At 53.6% G+C, this 16,174-nt stretch overlaps 2 protein-coding genes across 9 annotated transcripts; one reads left to right on the forward strand and one right to left on the reverse strand.

The window, feature by feature from the left end:
* The first annotated feature begins 1,703 nt into the window (after positions 1-1,703).
* On the forward strand, positions 1,704-6,142 carry Tmub2 (transmembrane and ubiquitin like domain containing 2). Of its 3 annotated transcripts, XM_031351566.1 has the most exons (4): positions 1,714-1,851; positions 2,431-2,485; positions 4,181-4,744; positions 4,981-6,142. In XM_031351566.1, the coding sequence occupies exons 2-4, from the start codon at positions 2,451-2,453 to the stop codon at positions 5,339-5,341; spliced, it is 960 nt and encodes a 319-aa protein (XP_031207426.1). In that variant the 5' UTR covers positions 1,714-1,851; positions 2,431-2,450; the 3' UTR covers positions 5,342-6,142. The 3 variants fall into 3 exon arrangements, with proteins under 3 accessions (XP_031207425.1, XP_031207426.1, XP_031207427.1); XM_031351565.1 differs by lacking the exon at positions 2,431-2,485 and having other exon boundaries at positions 1,704-1,851; XM_031351567.1 differs by lacking the exons at positions 1,714-1,851; positions 2,431-2,485 and adding an exon at positions 3,790-3,991 and having other exon boundaries at positions 4,981-6,141.
* Positions 6,143-6,206: 64 nt separating this feature from the next.
* Atxn7l3 (ataxin 7 like 3) lies at positions 6,207-13,745 on the reverse strand. Of its 6 annotated transcripts, none has more exons than XM_031351561.1 (13): positions 13,340-13,745; positions 11,876-11,986; positions 11,439-11,571; positions 11,067-11,238; positions 10,784-10,881; positions 10,592-10,614; positions 10,204-10,249; positions 9,999-10,084; positions 9,622-9,690; positions 9,364-9,407; positions 9,063-9,134; positions 8,824-8,981; positions 6,207-8,730 (listed from the first exon to the last, which is right to left on the reverse strand). In XM_031351561.1, the coding sequence occupies exons 2-13, from the start codon at positions 11,924-11,926 to the stop codon at positions 8,582-8,584; spliced, it is 1,101 nt and encodes a 366-aa protein (XP_031207421.1). In that variant the 5' UTR covers positions 11,927-11,986; positions 13,340-13,745; the 3' UTR covers positions 6,207-8,581. The 6 variants fall into 6 exon arrangements, with proteins under 6 accessions (XP_031207421.1, XP_031207418.1, XP_031207423.1 ...); XM_031351558.1 differs by having other exon boundaries at positions 10,204-10,270; XM_031351563.1 differs by having other exon boundaries at positions 9,999-10,027; positions 10,204-10,270; positions 13,340-13,744.
* Between the last annotated feature and the right edge of the window lie 2,429 nt (positions 13,746-16,174).

Genomic DNA, 16,174 nt, shown 5'->3' on the forward strand with positions numbered 1-16,174 from the left:
GATGCCAAAAAGGCAGAGACAGGAAAGTCAGGAGTTCAAGATCAGCCTGGGCTACTTGGGAGAACTGCCTCACAAACAAACACCTAAGTCTCAAATTCAATAGTTTAGGAAAGATAAAGAGAACATCTACAGTGCTGTGAAAGTGATTAAGAAGGGGCCAGTGAGATGGTATGGGGGAAAGGCCACAAAGGCTGGTGACTGGTGACATTAGTTCAATCCCTAGGATCCACAGGGTAGAAGAAGAATCAAATCCCTCAAGTTGTCCTCTGACCTCCATCTTTGGGCTGTAGTGCACACATCTACATATACACAGTCAATAAATAAAATGTAATACATTTTTTTAAATGACCAAGACCATCAAAACACTGGGTTAATCTTATGGTGGTGCCCAGATGAGAAGATCAGAAGTTCAAGATCATTCACTACACAGGTTCTCAACCTGTGACTCTTTAATACAGTTCCTCATGTTGTGGTGACCCCAAACTGTAAAGTTATTTTTGTTGTAACTTTGTTTTGCTACTGTTACGAATACTAATAGAAAATCTGAAGCTGGGCGGTGGTGGCGCACACCTTTAATCTCAGCACCTGGGAGGCAGAGGCAGGCAGATTTCTGAGTTCGAGGCCAGCCTGGTCTTCAGAGTGAGTTCCAGGATAGCCAGGGCTACACAGAGAAACCCTGTCTCGAAAATACCAAAAAAAAAAAAAAAAAATCTGATATGCGACCTCTGAAAGAGTCCTTAGACTCAAAGGTTGAGAACAGCTACTCTATTACATAGTGAACCAACAGACAAAAAAATAGGAAAAACTAATCCAGGGTGACAGACTTGAAGAGAAGGTTCAAGGTTAAGAGCATTTGCTGCTCTTTCCAGAAGACCTGAGTTCTCTTCCCAGCACTCAAGACTGGGAACTAACTTTTTCGATTTACCAACTCTTGTAACCCTAGCTCCTGGAGATCCAATGCCCTCTTCTGGCCTCTGCAAGCACCCACACACACCGCATACACATAGAAACAAGTAAAAGGGAAAAAAAATCATTTTTTAAGAAGGCACTGTAGCCGGGCAGTGGTGGCGCATGCCTTTAATCCCAGCACTTGAGAGGCAGAGACAGGCCCCTGGCTCGGAAAACCAAATAAATAAATAAATAGAAGGCACTGTATTTGTATCTTTTTAAAATGCTTTTGCGCTTTATTTATCAAAGCTATATGAGGCAAAAATCTTCAAGTACTTAAGACTTTACATTGTATTCTTGCCTGTCTTCTCGAATAACAACTGTCTTAGAAGTCATAAATACCAGACCTTACCGCTCTCAACATTGGTGCGCATTGGCGGAGCAGTAATAAATCCCATTAGCTCTAGAGCTTGAGAACCAAACCGGAAGGAAAAACCACGCGGGACAGAAGGAAACCTAGCGGCCGACAGACCAGAAGAGCTTGCCAGGGCAATCGTCTAAGGGCGAAACCACGCCTTCCCACAAGCACCCCGCCAGCCTCTTCCCTTTTGGCCCCGCCTCTGACCTCCAGGAAGTCCGAGACCACGCCCAGTGGGTGTGCCCATACTGCCGGAGATCCGAAATCCCGCCAACAATGACTCCGCCCCTCCTGCCGCGGCGCAACCTGGCCCTTTTATTTAAAGATTACGTTTACGTCAGTCGGCCTTACGTAGCTTTGCGTCATCAGTACAAGGCGGGGAGGCGGGACTTCCTGTCCCGGATGCTAACAGCTTCCGAGAAAAGCCGGAAGAGATCGGACCCAGGACAGAATCCTGAGTTGCCAGACCCTCCCCTGACCCCTACGGAAAAAGGAGTACAAAGGCTGTCCTGGCGAAGTCAAAACATTTATCCTGGCTTTGTCAGGTGAGGCTCTCCTTCCCCATCGAGGCACAGTAACAATCCAAACCCCCTTTAATCTCCCATGACTCCTCGCGTCCTCAAGCTCCGCCCCCTCTCCTCTGCCCCGCCCCGATGTTTGAGGGGTGTGGATGGTTTGTGACCCCCTACCTCCCGACCCTCGCTTCCTCACCTGACCCTTAACCATCACTGGCCGGGAGAGTCGGGCTTGAGCACTGCGACCGAAACCCGGAAGCCCCTCGGCTGGGGCGGGGGGGTGCGGGGAGAGGCTGATGGACTCCACTGCCAAGGGAATAGGACCTCTCAGACGCAGAACCTTCACCTCAGAAAAAAGCACGGTCGGGGACGACTCCCCACAGTGCAGTCAGGGTCGTCCACAGGCAGAGGAGAAAGCTGAGGCCTTGGGTCAGACAGATGCAGGTCCCCTATCTGGCCCCTGCCCGTGGCAGTTCCTCGTGTCCTCCGTTTCCATCTGTCTTTGCCACAGTTTCCTTTTGTGTAAATCACAGTTCCTGACATTAACCTTACCATCAGGGGTTAGTTGTGGGAGTGAGACGTAATTGCTATCATTTGTTTATTGAACAGTGTTAATTATTTTTGCTTCGATGATTTCACGTCATCTTCAGAACAACCTTATGAGGTAGGTAACTGTTTTAAACCCCACTTTACCGATGAGAAAGCTGAGGCTTTGAGAACGTTGTTTCCTGCGTTGTTTATAGCTAGAAGAGGGGCTAGACAGTAATCCGTAATTGCTGCCCTGACTCCAGGGCCAATCTTTTAAATAAGGCCGTGGATCACTCTTCGAATGTTGGTGTGTTCTACAAATATTCCTTGAGCAGCTACTGTGGCATTGCATTGCATTAAGAGCTTCGAACAAAGAGAACCACCCTTGGTTCTTACCTTCCAGAAGTCAATGAAGAGATGGACAGGTTATAAGTATAATGATGTTTTGTGGGTGCTGTGAGAATAGTCTGATAATGATAATCACCAGATGGATTTACCCAGAGACAGCTGTGAAAGTAGATTCTCCAAGGAAAAGAGAAGGTACTCCGAGGAATATGCAGAGAGCCTCCAATGCTTTCTCAGAAGCCGCAGAGACGGAGAACCTTCATAGCACAAGACAGACTGAAAGAAGGGTTGTGGGAACTGTTGGGAAATTTTTCCAAATAATTTCTACTTGGACAATGGTTTTCTTGACGTAGTCTTGTGTGGCCTTGAACTTGCAATGTAGTGGAGGCTTGTCTTGAACCTTGTATCCTTACTGCCTTTATTTCCCAAGTTCTGGGATAACTGGAGTTATAAGCCAAGTCCATGGGGACTAAAGAGGTGACTGTCCTATGTGGCTCCCCAGAATTTGCCAGAACAGTTTAATAGACAAACGTCTGCCGATAGTCCCAGTACATTTATTTGTCCATTAGAAGTGACTCTGTCCTTGATAGATCAAAGTGTGTTTGTGTATTTGGCTCTTGTCGTCTGGGCATGAATGAGATGTGATCAAGGGTTAGCCGCACGATGCCCATGAAGGAGTCTTTATTCTCTGAAGCTACCATTGAGGCTGCTGGGGGTGGGGGTGCATGTGTGCTTGGTCACGTGTTAGAAATCCTAGAGAAACTCCAGGCTTGAAGCAAAATGTAAGCTGGGCAGTGACGGGCAGTAACGGCTCACGTCTTTAATCCCAATACTCAGGCAGGGGCAAGTGATTTTGAAGCTAGCCTGGTCTATAGAGCAGGTAGGGCTACACAGAGAAACCCTATCTTGAAGAGAAGAAGCAAATGTTCTTTCTTCATTATTCTCCAAATTAAAAAACAAAAAAAACAAAAAAACAAAAAAACAAAAAACAAAACCCCCCCAAAAAAGCAACAAAACAAAAAAACAATCAGCAGCTGGTTATGAAGCTTTTCTGGTGACCCGTGATTCTTTTTTTTTTTTTTTTGGTTTTTCAAGACAGGGTTTCTCTGTATAGCTCTAGCTATCCTGGAACTCACTCTGTAGACCAGGCTGGCCTCGAACTCAGAAATCCACCTGCCTCTGCCTCCCAAGTGCTGGGATTAAAGGCATGCGCCACCACCACCCGTCGAGACCCGTGATTCTTATGGGCACAGAATCTGAAAGCTAGAGTTTCACAATAGAGGCAAAGGGGCCAAGGGTAAGTCCTTAGCTTGAGTTGAGTCTACTACTGTTTGGAGATTGACTGTCTGCCCTTCCTACACAACACCAAACCCCCATCCTTTTTTCCTTTTTTTTTCACCCCAGCCTGCCTCAGAACCTAAACCAAGTAGAGCCCTGGTTATAACCACTCAGGCCCTGCTGATGCTCTCCCCCTTTGTTCCTGCAGTGTGGACCCAGTCAGCAGCCAGGCCATGGAGCTCTCTGATGTCACCCTCATTGAGGGTGTGGGTAACGAGGTGATGGTGGTGGCAGGTGTGGTGGTGCTGACCCTAGCCTTGGTCCTAGCCTGGCTCTCTACCTATGTAGCAGACAGCAGTAACAACCAGCTGCTGGGCACCATTGTGTCAGCAGGTGACACGTCCGTTCTCCACCTGGGTCATGTGGACCAGCTGGTAAACCAAGGCACTCCAGAGCCAACAGAACACCCCCACCCATCAGGGGGCAATGACGACAAGGCTGAAGAGACCAGTGACAGTGGCAGAGATGCCCCTGGAGAACCTGGAGCTAGGGGAGATATGGAGCCCAGCCTTGAGCATCTCCTCGACATCCAAGGCCTGCCTAAAAGACAAGCAGGCCTGGGGAGCAGCCACCCAGAAGCTCCACTGGGATTAGATGATGGCTCCTGCCTCTCCCCCAGCTCTAGCCTCATCAATGTTCGCCTCAAATTCCTCAATGACACCGAGGAGCTAGCTGTGGCCAGGCCAGAAGACACTGTGGGTACCCTAAAAAGGTGAGTAGGCTGGAAGGAGGGCAGTTGCTCGTGACTGTACCTCCAGTGATGGCTTCCCTGAAGAAGCTGGGGCATATATGTGAGCAAAGGAGGAATTTTAAGGGCTGGCCTCTGCTAAGGGGAAATGGGAGACTCCTGTAGACAGATCTTCAATGTCTACCATGTCCTGCTTGTTGGTCCAGGCCTTGACATTTGTAGCCTTATTCTTTATCCTGTCTTTCCTTTCATTCTTGTAGCAAATACTTCCCTGGACAAGAGAGCCAGATGAAATTGATCTACCAGGGTCGGCTGCTGCAGGACCCCGCCCGCACACTGAGTTCCCTGAACATTACCAACAACTGCGTGATTCACTGCCACCGCTCACCCCCAGGGGCAGCAGTTTCTGGCCCCTCAGCCTCCTTGACCCCAACCACTGAGCAATCCAGCCTTGGTGTCAACGTGGGCAGCCTCATGGTGCCTGTGTTTGTGGTGCTCTTGGGTGTGGTCTGGTACTTCCGTATCAATTACCGCCAGTTCTTCACAGCACCTGCCACTGTCTCCTTGGTTGGAGTCACAGTCTTCTTCAGCTTCCTAGTATTTGGGATGTATGGAAGATAAGGACATCAGGAGACAAAGAAAGGCATGGTCTTCCTCCTTCATGGCCTCCCCCTTTCCTGGCCAGAGCTGGGCCCAAGGACCTAGGAGGGAGGGATGGGAAGGGTATGGTGGGTACCCTGTCCATAGGACCCAGGAAGCAGGTGTGTGGCCTCCCTTCATGTCCATAGGGTACAGATATCTCTGCAAGCACAACTCAGGTAGAAACAAGGATGTCACCTTCCCTCTTTTGGAATCCCAAAGTTCAAAGGCCAAGCTCAGTGAGAAGCCTGGGCTCTGGGTCTTCCCTCCTGGCTGTGGCCCTAGTCCAGTATCTTGCATGTGTGTTCCCAACCCCACCCCCGCCCCCCGAGTTGCTGCCAGGACAGCTCAGCATGGCCTTAGCATACCTCCTTAGGGAGCTTGAAGTACCTTCCACTCCTTAGATGAGTGTGGGCCTTTTGAAACTAAATTCACAGGGATGAAGACTGCCAGCTTTCCCTACAGCACCCAGCTGCCACCACCTCCTCCTTGTGCCCCTTGTAGCAGGAATAGGAGATTTTGCTTTCTTTTAAAGCACTTTGCTTGCCCTTTTTTTCTAGTCTTGTATAGAGCTCAGTCAGGAAGGGAAGGGGATTGGGGCAGAAGGCCAAGCCCCCAGCATTGAGAGGCCAGGCCACAGCTGCTGCTACCCTAGGCCTAAGACTGCAGTACTGGCCCTAATCCAGTGCCCTGCCCAGTTCCAAGGATGAGCTCTGGGTATAGATTGCCCTCCCCTAGGCCCTTAGATGGTCAGTATGAATGAATAAAGTTCCATTTTGTGGCTATGGAGCCTCTTTGTGACTGCTCTGCCCTCAGCAACATGGTAATGAGAGTGGGTAGGCCAGGCTACCAACGGGAGATGCAGTTTATTTACACCAGCAGCCATGGGGGCAGAGGGGAATACACAGCGTTTACAAAGTTAGCTACCTGTACAGGATGGATTACATATGCAAAAATAAAAATCTCAAGACCACAGGACAGCGTGAGCCCCACCCCCCTCCCCCAATGACCCCAGCATGCGGTAATGCCAGGCGGGTGGCCCCTGGGCATGCGGGGGGGAGTGATGCATGGAAGGAAAAGCCACCGGCCATGGAAATTAGTACAGAACCCCCCCACACACAGACACATGATAGGATACAGGGTGGACGACACCTAGCCAGGGTGGGGAGGATGGGAATTGAAACCCACACAGCCTGCTGTTAGAGGGAGGGAGTGGGGAGTTCCTAGCCCCTGTTCAACTACACAGTAGGGAGGGCATACTCCCCAAAAGGAAAGGGTTTGTTCCCTCAGGGGCCCTGCTGGACCAAGCCCATCTCTCACCCAGCCTGGGCAGGGGGGTCTGCCCTGAGGGTGAGCCAAGGAACAATGGGGAAGTTTTTGTGGACAAACCAGTTCCCAAACTACTCCCTCCAACCAGAGGGAGAAGGGAGAGGTGGGAGAGCGAGCAGATGAGCTGGCCTGAGCTGCGGCTACTTCTCCAGAGGGATAGGGGCCTGGGCCGGCTTCCCCTGACCTTCAGCAGGTTCCCAAGCTGTGCTTGGTAGTGGGGCCGGCCCGAGAACCTTCTCTTCACCCCTCTAGCGAGAAGGCTATGGAGGGCCAAGGACAGAGGGGGCCCAGGCTCCAGGATTTATTCTAACTCCTGCCAAAATTAGTTTGACTTTTTAAAAAATAATCACAATACTTGGGTTAAAAATCAACTTGTAACCAGGCATCAGCCACAATGAGAACCACCCCCGGGGAAGACTGGGGTTCCAGACAGGGTACTGCAAACCCTAGCACTGTTGTTCCCTTAACCCTCTGAGTCCCTAACCCAAATCAGTCCAACCAGTCCTGGGTACTAGCTACCCAATATGGGAGTGGCTCCTCCTGGGAAGAGAGGGGACATGTATAGCAAGAGCCATGAAACTAGGCTCAGGATCAACCCCGTCCCTGTCAATCAGCCCATAGCAGATCTTTCCAGCTCCAAGGTGTGATGGTACCTGCTTGGGGGTGGGATACAGGTCAGGTAGGTGGGGGCTCTGGCATGACAGTCCCAAAGAGGGGCAAGAGCACTCCTCCAAGCTCCGCTGACAACCCAGGGCAGAGACTACCTTCTCATCCCACCCTACTCCTAGCAAAGGGAGAGAGGCACAAGATTAGGGTTTTTCCTCAGAGCCCCAAACCACAAGTACAGAATAAATAACTTAAAAGCGGCAAGGGAGGGGAAACAGGGCAGGCTTTAGAGGCGAGAGCACTGAGAGGAACCGAAGCTGGTCAAGGAAAAGAGGGGTGGGGGGCAAGCAGCAGCTGGGAACTCAGGCTGCCCCAGCAGGGCAGGGCAGGGCAGGGGGCAGGATGGGAGGGAGAACACGGGGCCACCCCAGGAGGGTGAGGCTGGGCCCCTTCCTGGGGCAGGGAATGAGGTAAGAAACATTTCAAATAAAGCAGCACCATCCCTCTCACCTGGGCCGTTCCTCACAGCCCTGGGGCAGGGAGGGCAGGGGGCACTCTGATACAGGCTCCCTCCTCCTACCCTCCCCTTCCCATTCCTTGAAGCTGTAGAGGCTGGAGGTCCTTTCCCGGCACCCAACAACAAAAGGACAGCTCCTGCTGCCAAGGAGGCCCATGGGGACTGAGGGGAAAGGGCTGCCCCCTGTGAGGCAGTTCTGGATGCCCACCTTAGCAGACAGCACTGTGCCTGCTGACCCCAGGGAATGGGGACATCTGATAGGACTCTGCACACAAACAGGACACAGCAGCCCTGCCCCTCAGCTCCAAGCACCGGACCCTTTCACATTGCTGAGGGCAGCCAGGGGAGGCCCCCTCTGGGCTCAGCTTCCAACTCAAAGCCGGCTGGTTAGCCACAATGCCCCTCGGCAGGGCTTAGTCCAGTTCCTGGGGTGGGGAGCAGGCAGTGCCCTGGCACAGTGCCCAGGTCAGGCCCCCAGCCTAGCTGGACATCCAGTAACTCACAGAATAAATAGGAAAACCGCCTCCCCACCAAACTTATGTCCAAGGCATAATATGTCCAGGTCTGAGTCCTGCACGCCGAGGGGTCATGCTCCGTTGCAAAGGACCCTGACACCCCCCAGGGGCACATAATTGGATCCTCTGCCTGCCTGGCCCACCAAGCTTCCCAAGCCCAAACCCCCAGCAGCTGTCCATATGCCAGGCTATGCTGCCTGGGTGGGGGTTGGGAGAGAGGGCTCTCTCAGCCAAAGGCTATCCCTTGCACCCAAGTCAGTTGATGTCATCATAGATGCTGGGTGTTGGGGGAGCCGGTGGCTTTGGCTTTTTCTTCTTGTTGGAGCCCAGGCCAGAGGCAGTCCCTACCAAGCTCAGATGGGATTTCTTTTTCTTGGTTTTCCGTGACTCAGAGCTGTTGGTACCTGCAGAGGAAGAGGCACGGGGGATGAAAGTGCAGTTGTGGAAGAAGGGTGCCCCACTGCCAAAAGACTGAGATGATCAAGTGCGTGTTATACCTAAACCCCATCCCTGATTTTCACTAGTCTTGGAGGAGCCTGAATCAGAAGGTGAGAGATCAGAAGAGCCGTCCCACTGAAGCCGGCTGATGAGGGCCTGGCTGTCAGTCATGTCAAAGCCATCGTTATCCAAGGAGCTCTCTACCTCTGGAAGAACGCTAGAAAAGAGGAGACAAAACGACATGTTAGTGAAAGAGGTCAGCAACCTGACCCACCAGCCTTCTGGAAAGGTCACTTACGCTGAGGGCCCAAGGAAATAAATCCGTACGGTTCGCCTCTGTTCATCCGTGTGCTGCGGACAGCGTAGTGACCTGGTGGGGACAGAATGATCAGACCCTGACAAGGCAGGGAAGGACTTCAGGAACTCAGGTGAAGCAGAAGCTGGAGGGACAGGGAAAGAGTCAGTGGTAAATCCCTAGATGGTGGCCTCATAAGGCCTCTCAGATGAAGGGAGGGTAAGGATGGGAGCCCACTGTTCAGATCCAGGGGTACTCCCGACCCATGCCCAGGATCTGCCGCTTTTTAAGTTTCCAAGCTCACCTTGTGCACATCTTCTTGGTATGTTCAGAAATCACTCCACATTGCTGGAAAAAGAATACAGCTGAAAGGAGGGGCAGGAGACCTATTTGAAACACTAGACGCTCCCTCTGCACCAACGCTAGACTGACCAAGTAGAAACCAACCCCAAAGTCCACTTTCACAGAAAACTATGGCTCCTACTGTTATGTCACATGTCTCCTTCAGGGTCCTACCCATTGCCCGGCCCAAACAAAACCCCCTCCCTCTCCAGTTCCGCACCGTGGTGAGCAGGCTCCGCAGCTCTTCTGGCCCCAGGGTCTCATAGCTGATCCCAGTTGAGTTGCTATACTGTGAGAGAAGCAGAGGTACAGGTCAGAAGTAAAAAACAGGTCAGAGAAGTAAAAAGAGGGCAGCCAGAAAAGGAGCGGGTGGAGCAACAGTCCCCCTCACCCCTGCCTCCAAGTAATCTTCCAAAAGTCCTTCCAGCCTACCTGCACACAGACACAGAGACGGGGCCCACAGAGCACATGAACACCCAAGACTTAAAGAGCTACAAGCACTTGTAGTTTGTCAGCATCCTGGCCTCACTTGTCCAAATCCCAACCACCTCACACGAACAGGGCAGGGGAAGCGTACAAAGGTCAGCAGCTACTCACCTTAAAAGGATCGGAGTTGCTAAGTTCCCCTGAAGAAGAAAAAAGAAGGGGAAGGGTGTTTGATGCAGAGGTACAGACAGAGAACCCTGAAAATAACCAGAGAGGAAGTGGGGGTGACAGAAGGATCACAGGCCCTCCCTCACTCCCACTACAAGCCCTGTAACAACATAGCTAGCAGCGCCCCTGTTGGTCTAGCCCCACTTACCATTTTTGTGTTTTAGAGACTTGGATCTTCGAGGGGAATTAGGGTTCTGGAATGGGAGATACCATAGCTTTGGGGAAAGGGCAATGATAAGGGGGAGCCGAGAACCCAGGGAAGGAAAAAAGATTTGACAAAGAAACAACCTCAAACGTTTACTATTCCTCCCGGTAAGAAGACTGTCTGTCTATACTCCGTCCCTCCCTCCCTCCCTCCCACCAATGAAATCTCTGGAGCTTCCATGCCCACCAGACACCCTCACTCCCAAACCCAGGGATGCCCCCCCCGCAACCGTGACCTCACACTTGAGTCAAAGGACCTGAGCACTCCCTGCCCCAAAGGAAGGGTATCCATCCTTCACCCAAACTTTCCCCATGCTCGCCCCGGCTCTCACCTTGTCTGATTTTCTCTTCTTGGCTGGGGGACAAGAGAACAAAGAACACAGTTACTTTTACGTTCTCATTCTCAGAACATTTATATGTTTTCGAAAACTACATTCTTCCCTCATCAAGACAGTTTATGGCAAATGTATACTCTACAACTATTTTCCCACTTCACCCCAGCTTCTCCCAGACCCCCAAAACACCTTTCTTCTCTGAGCCATAGGACCAGTCATTGTCATTGATGTCATCGTTGTCTTCTTGGTCACTCTCAGACTTGTTCATATTGTTGCTATTGGCAATCCTGCCCAGAGTTGAGAAGAAAAAGGGTTAAGGCTATCACCTACTTGCACATGAATTTATAGTGAACCACGTGAGGACCAAGCATGGCCCACCCTCTGTACCCTACCAGTGTCCCCAGTGAGACTACACCTCGGTACCAATTGCACAAGATGTGCATTACTGGTGCTGGAAGCAGGAGGCTCTCACCGACGGTTGGCGATTCGGCTGCTGTTGCGACCCATTCCCAGGCACTTCTCCAGGTGGGGGGCAAAGCGGGAAGCAGCAATACTGCGGCTGCAATTGGGGCAAACACACTCCTTGCTCTTCCACTGGTTGAAAACCTGTCCAAAGATGTCCAACCCAGGCTGGTCCACGATCTCTGGGGACAGGAGAGGCGTGGCGATCAGAGCGGGCGGGCAGGGTACCCTAACTTCTTCTCACCTATGGTGTTCTCTTTAAACTCATTCTTGCCTAAGCTCACAGGAGCTCCAGGCTCTACAAATAGGGCAGTTTTCTAAAGAACCCTCTAAGCTCTTCCTGGGCAGAGCCAGACCACTCCCCTTCCACCCTGAAGCTCACCAAAATCCTTCATGCTATCAGGATCCGTATCATCCAGGAAGAAGTAGCCACACTTGACAGCCCGGTGTACTTCAAAGCAGAATCCCAAACAAGAATCCTCGACCAGGTCAGCATATATCTCCTGAGCGATGGCCTGGGCCCCGGGAGAGAACACCAACAGCCATGGTCACAGGGGTGAGCACCCCGCCCTGACTCAACAACTCTCACCAACCAACTCTGCTGGCCCTGACCACACATGCTGCTCTCTTTGCCACTTTCCTGACCTTGATTTCTGAGTTCCTTCTTCCTCCCAGATCCTTGGGCCTCTTCAGCTGGTTATTACTCCCTCTAAGGAGCAAGGCTGACTACCCAAATTCCTCCTTTGGCACAGATGCCAGATTTAGCGACGCAGAGACATCAAGAGAAAGAACTAGAGGCACACGTGGGGGAGCCCTCACCTCTAGTTTGCTGTTATCCAGGCCAGACAAAGACATTTCCTCCATTTTCATTTGTAAACTCTTGTGGAGACGGCGCTCTGACTGCTCATAGCACAGCGGGCGGCAACACGGCTGCACACATGGAGGTGGGGGTGTTGGTGTGAGTCCAAGACACCTCCAGAGACTGCCACCTCCCCTCCCCACCTCCAAGCCCAGGGCTTAATCCTGGCATCAGAGTGTCTCCCTCCCCAAGGCCCCCGTTCACTAAGTCTAGTTGGTCCTTCAGGGCTTGAAAACCAGAGGTGGCCTAGTCCTTCCCAGGCCTAAGCTCAGGCCCTGAACACTATACTGCCTTGCCAATCAGACTCTAGGTCTATAGGAGGCAGCAGCTCATCCCAGGTACCCAAAACTCAAACCCCTCTTTGATACCCATGGTGCAATGCAGCAGGGGGAGGAGAAGGAACTCTAAGGCCTCAAAGCAAACCCACAGGGTGTGGCAAAGAACTGCACAGACTCCTCAAGGCAGCCCCCGTTTCCCTAAGGGCTGTCATAGTCACCTCTGCTTTCAGCCAGGATGTCCACTTGGGGGGGTACTGCTACCAGAAGTAGGAATGGCCCTAACACCCTACAACCTTCACCCCACTCTGTCTTCTCTTAAAATAAGCCTGCCACTCTACGAGGAGGTACAGAGCCTACAGAAGCCTACAGGCAAAGGGCATTTCCAGCCACCAAGAACATGAGCAGAGGAGAGCCCCGTGGTACGAACGCGAGGAGTGGGCACTCCCCTTACCTGTTCTTTTAGATCGCACCCTCCCTCCCTCAGGACCAGCCCGGAAGTCTCTCCAAGAGCCCCAAAGTCCAGAAACCCCCACCGTAGGATTCAGAAACAGTGCCCACAGTTCGGGGCCCCACTGAACAGTGGGTACGAGTTTAAGGAGCTGCCGGCCTCGAGTGGGGTGGGGACTGACAAACGAGCCAGGGGGACTGGGAAGGGGAGCAGGCCGTGTCGCGGCTCTTCTCCCGTCCTTGCGGCACTGCTGCTGCATCATACCGACTGGGGGGGGAGGAGAGCCGAGCCGCCCAAGGCCGGCGGCGGGCCGGGACAGACCGACCCCCAGAGAGTAAGCAGAGTGGGACGCGTCCCGACCCTCTCTAGGTCGCCGCCTGCCCAGATCCCGGACGGGCCGGGGAGAGGATTCCGGGAGGGTGTCTCTATTGTCCCGGGGGCTGGGGCCTGGCTCCCTAACAAAGGCCCCGCGCCCCCTCCCCGGCCGGCCCTGCCCCGCCCAAGGAGGACCCAGCCAGAGGGAGACCGGGGGGCCCCGGCCCGGCCGGGAAGCCGGGGAAAGCCGGGCGTTTCCGCGTCGGCCCTGGGGGAGGGGAAGGGGCGCTGACCCAGACCTGGGGGGAGGGGGCCCAAGCCCCGCCTCGGGCCCCGCCCCCCGCCCCCCGCAGGCCCCTCCCCCGTCCCTGTTCCGTACTCACCCCGCCCGGGGGGCCGCGCCGGGGCCCGGCGGCCTCTCAGGGCCGCGTCCTCCGGCGGCGGCGGCGACGGCGGCTGCTCCGGAGCCCCATGTCCGTCGGTCCGTCCTCGCCTCTCCCCGGGGCCTGGGGCCCGGGGCCGGGGGGTCGGGCTGCCCCCCCGCCTCGCCGCCTCACCGGGCGGCCATGGCCCCTTCCCCTCCCTTCTCGTCCCGTCGCCGCCTCCTCCTCCTCCTCACCTCACCCCGCCCGCGCGCAGTCCGCGCGCCGTCCGCGCGCCCCTCCCCCCGCCCCCCACTCCAGCCCGCCTCTCCCGGGCGGGGGGTGCGGCGCGAGCCCGGAGCGCGCGCGCGTGCCGCGACCGGAGGATGGATGGATGGAGCGAGCGAGGACGCGAGCGTGCGCGCGCGCGCCCCTCTCCCCCCTCCCTCGGCGCGGGCGCGAGGCCAGGCGCGAGCGCGCTCCGACCTCCTCCTCTTCCTCCTCCCGCCCCTCCTCAACACCCCGCCCTCGCCCTCCCTTCCTCTTCCTCCTTTCGCTTTCGCGCGCCCAGCGGCTGCTCGCGCCTGCTACGAGGGCCCGAGCGCGTGCATCTGCCCCGCGGCCGCAGCTCGGCAGCATTTGCTCCAGGGGGCGGGGACCGGGAGGGGAGGAGGGGCGCCACGCCGCCGTCCAAAGTACCGGCGGACGGGAACTGGGGCGGGGAGACGGGCGGGGCCTCCGCGGACGAGATGGGCCAATCGCGGAGCGCCCTCGGCCCTAGAGGCCCAATAGGCTAGAGGTGGGTGGGGCAGCGTTCAAGGTGAGGTGCGCGGTGCGCCAGGGGCGGAGACTTGGTGCCGTCCCGGCCGGCTCGGGGGCGGAGGCAACGGGGTGGCGTCGAAAGTGAGCGCCGGCTCCCAGCCGATCCTGGGACGCCTTCCGGCCCAGGCATCCCCGCCCTTCCCGCGGGGTTCCCTGCTCTGCTCCCCGGCCGCTCCCCACTTTGACCCCGAGGCATACAGTCAGTTGTGTGAAGAGTCTGGGCTTGAAACGGGGTGCAGTTAGGCGCTCAGTTGAAGGAACACCCTTAAGAAGGGCTGGTCTGCATTCGTTCTCTGGTTTTCCGAGTGGGTCACTAGCCAGCCACCCCAGGCCTCCGAACCGAGAAGAGCCAAAGGGAGAAGGTTCACTGCCGAACGCAAGCTGCGCCCTTCTGAGCCGAGCGCGCTCCCGCCCTTATCCTAATTTAGATCCCACACCTGCTCTCCTTTCCTGCTTCCGGAGCCCACGCTGGACCCTCCACCTCTCAGACAGCCTGCTTGGCAAGGGCCAGATTCTGCCTACACTAAATGCTGCTCCGCTGGGCGGGCCTTATCCTCAGACTCTCGCCTCTTAAGCTTCGCGAGGTCCTTTTCTCAGCCACCCAAGGTGTTTAGTTTAGATTTGCGTTCACAACTACGTGGCCGTGTCCTCAGCCTCGAGACTGTTGCGTGCCAGCCCTCTAGCTTCAGATAAAATTAAACTCTGAAATCACGTACTTTGAGACCATCCTTGGCTCTTCACTCTTCAGCAAACATTTATGGAGGCCATTGGTAGATATTTCGAAGCAGTTAAGACCACACGTTAGTTCTGAATTTAACTGAATTTATCCAGGCAAAAGAGCTTCTCATGCCTCTTTTGTCCATTACCAGAGGACATAATGATAGTACCTATCTCGTTGGAAAGACTAGCAATTAAGTTTATGCCCAGCCACTCCTTTTACCACCACACTAAGGAGGTAGAGGCAGGAGGATCTCTGTGAGTTGAGGCCAGCCTGATCTACATAAATACTTCCAGGGCTACATAATGAAACCCTGTCTCAGAAACAAAACAAAAGCTAACATGGAAATCTGCGTATGAGAGACTCTTAGGTGTCTGGTAATTTTAACTTGTATTGTCTTTTGTTTTTACTCCATTGACACATGGTCTCATTATGTAGCCCATCCTGCCTCAACCTCCCCAGTGCCGGAATTACAATCCTGTGTTGACATACCAATTGTTACTCTGTCTTTTTTAAAAACTGTAGAGACTGGGTGTGGGTGTTGAGAACCAAACGTTTGTCCTTTTGGTTGTGAGCCTAGCCTCTAAAGGCTGAGCCATCTTTCCAGCACTGGCTGTTATTTCAGTTTTCCTTCTATTTTTAAATGATTCTTTATAATGTCTTCACTGTCATTACTAACTTAACATTAAAAAAAAATGTTAACAGCACAATCCCGATGCTGAGAGATAAAGATGGAAGGACAATTGTGTTTCCTCAGGGAGTCATGGTCTCCCCAGGGTAGGAAGACTTGAAGGAAAATAATTGAAAATTCCTGTGGTTAAAAAAGGAAAGAGGCAGCCGGGTGGTGGTGGTGCACACCTTTAATCCTAGCACTTGGGAAGCAGAGGCAGGTGGATTTTTGAGTTCAAGGCCAGTCTGGTCTATAGAGTGAGTTCCAGGACAGCCAGGGGCTACACAGAGAAACCCTGTCTTGGAAAAAAAAAAATGGAAAAAGTCTCACAGGATTCAGAGGTGGGTAGAAGACATCAAAGGATGGAAGAGAATGATCAGAAAAGGCCATGGTGGCACCTACATAATGGTAAATTTCAGAATGTGAATCAGATTGAACACCAGCACTGGAAACAAAATGTATCCAGGTGTGGTGGCAGAGGCAGCCTGATCTCTGAGTTGGAGGCCAGCCTGGTCAGAGTCACTTTCTGCCTCAGTATGAAGTGGCAAGATGGAGAGAGAGAGACAGACAGACAGAATATGGATTAGGCTAAGGGCTGGCTGGAATATAAGAGAAATGTGGGGTAGTCAGCAACAGGATATGAGCA

This window comes from Mastomys coucha, unplaced genomic scaffold (genome assembly GCF_008632895.1).
Source record: "Mastomys coucha isolate ucsf_1 unplaced genomic scaffold, UCSF_Mcou_1 pScaffold5, whole genome shotgun sequence".
Classification (NCBI taxonomy): Eukaryota; Metazoa; Chordata; class Mammalia; order Rodentia; family Muridae; genus Mastomys; species Mastomys coucha.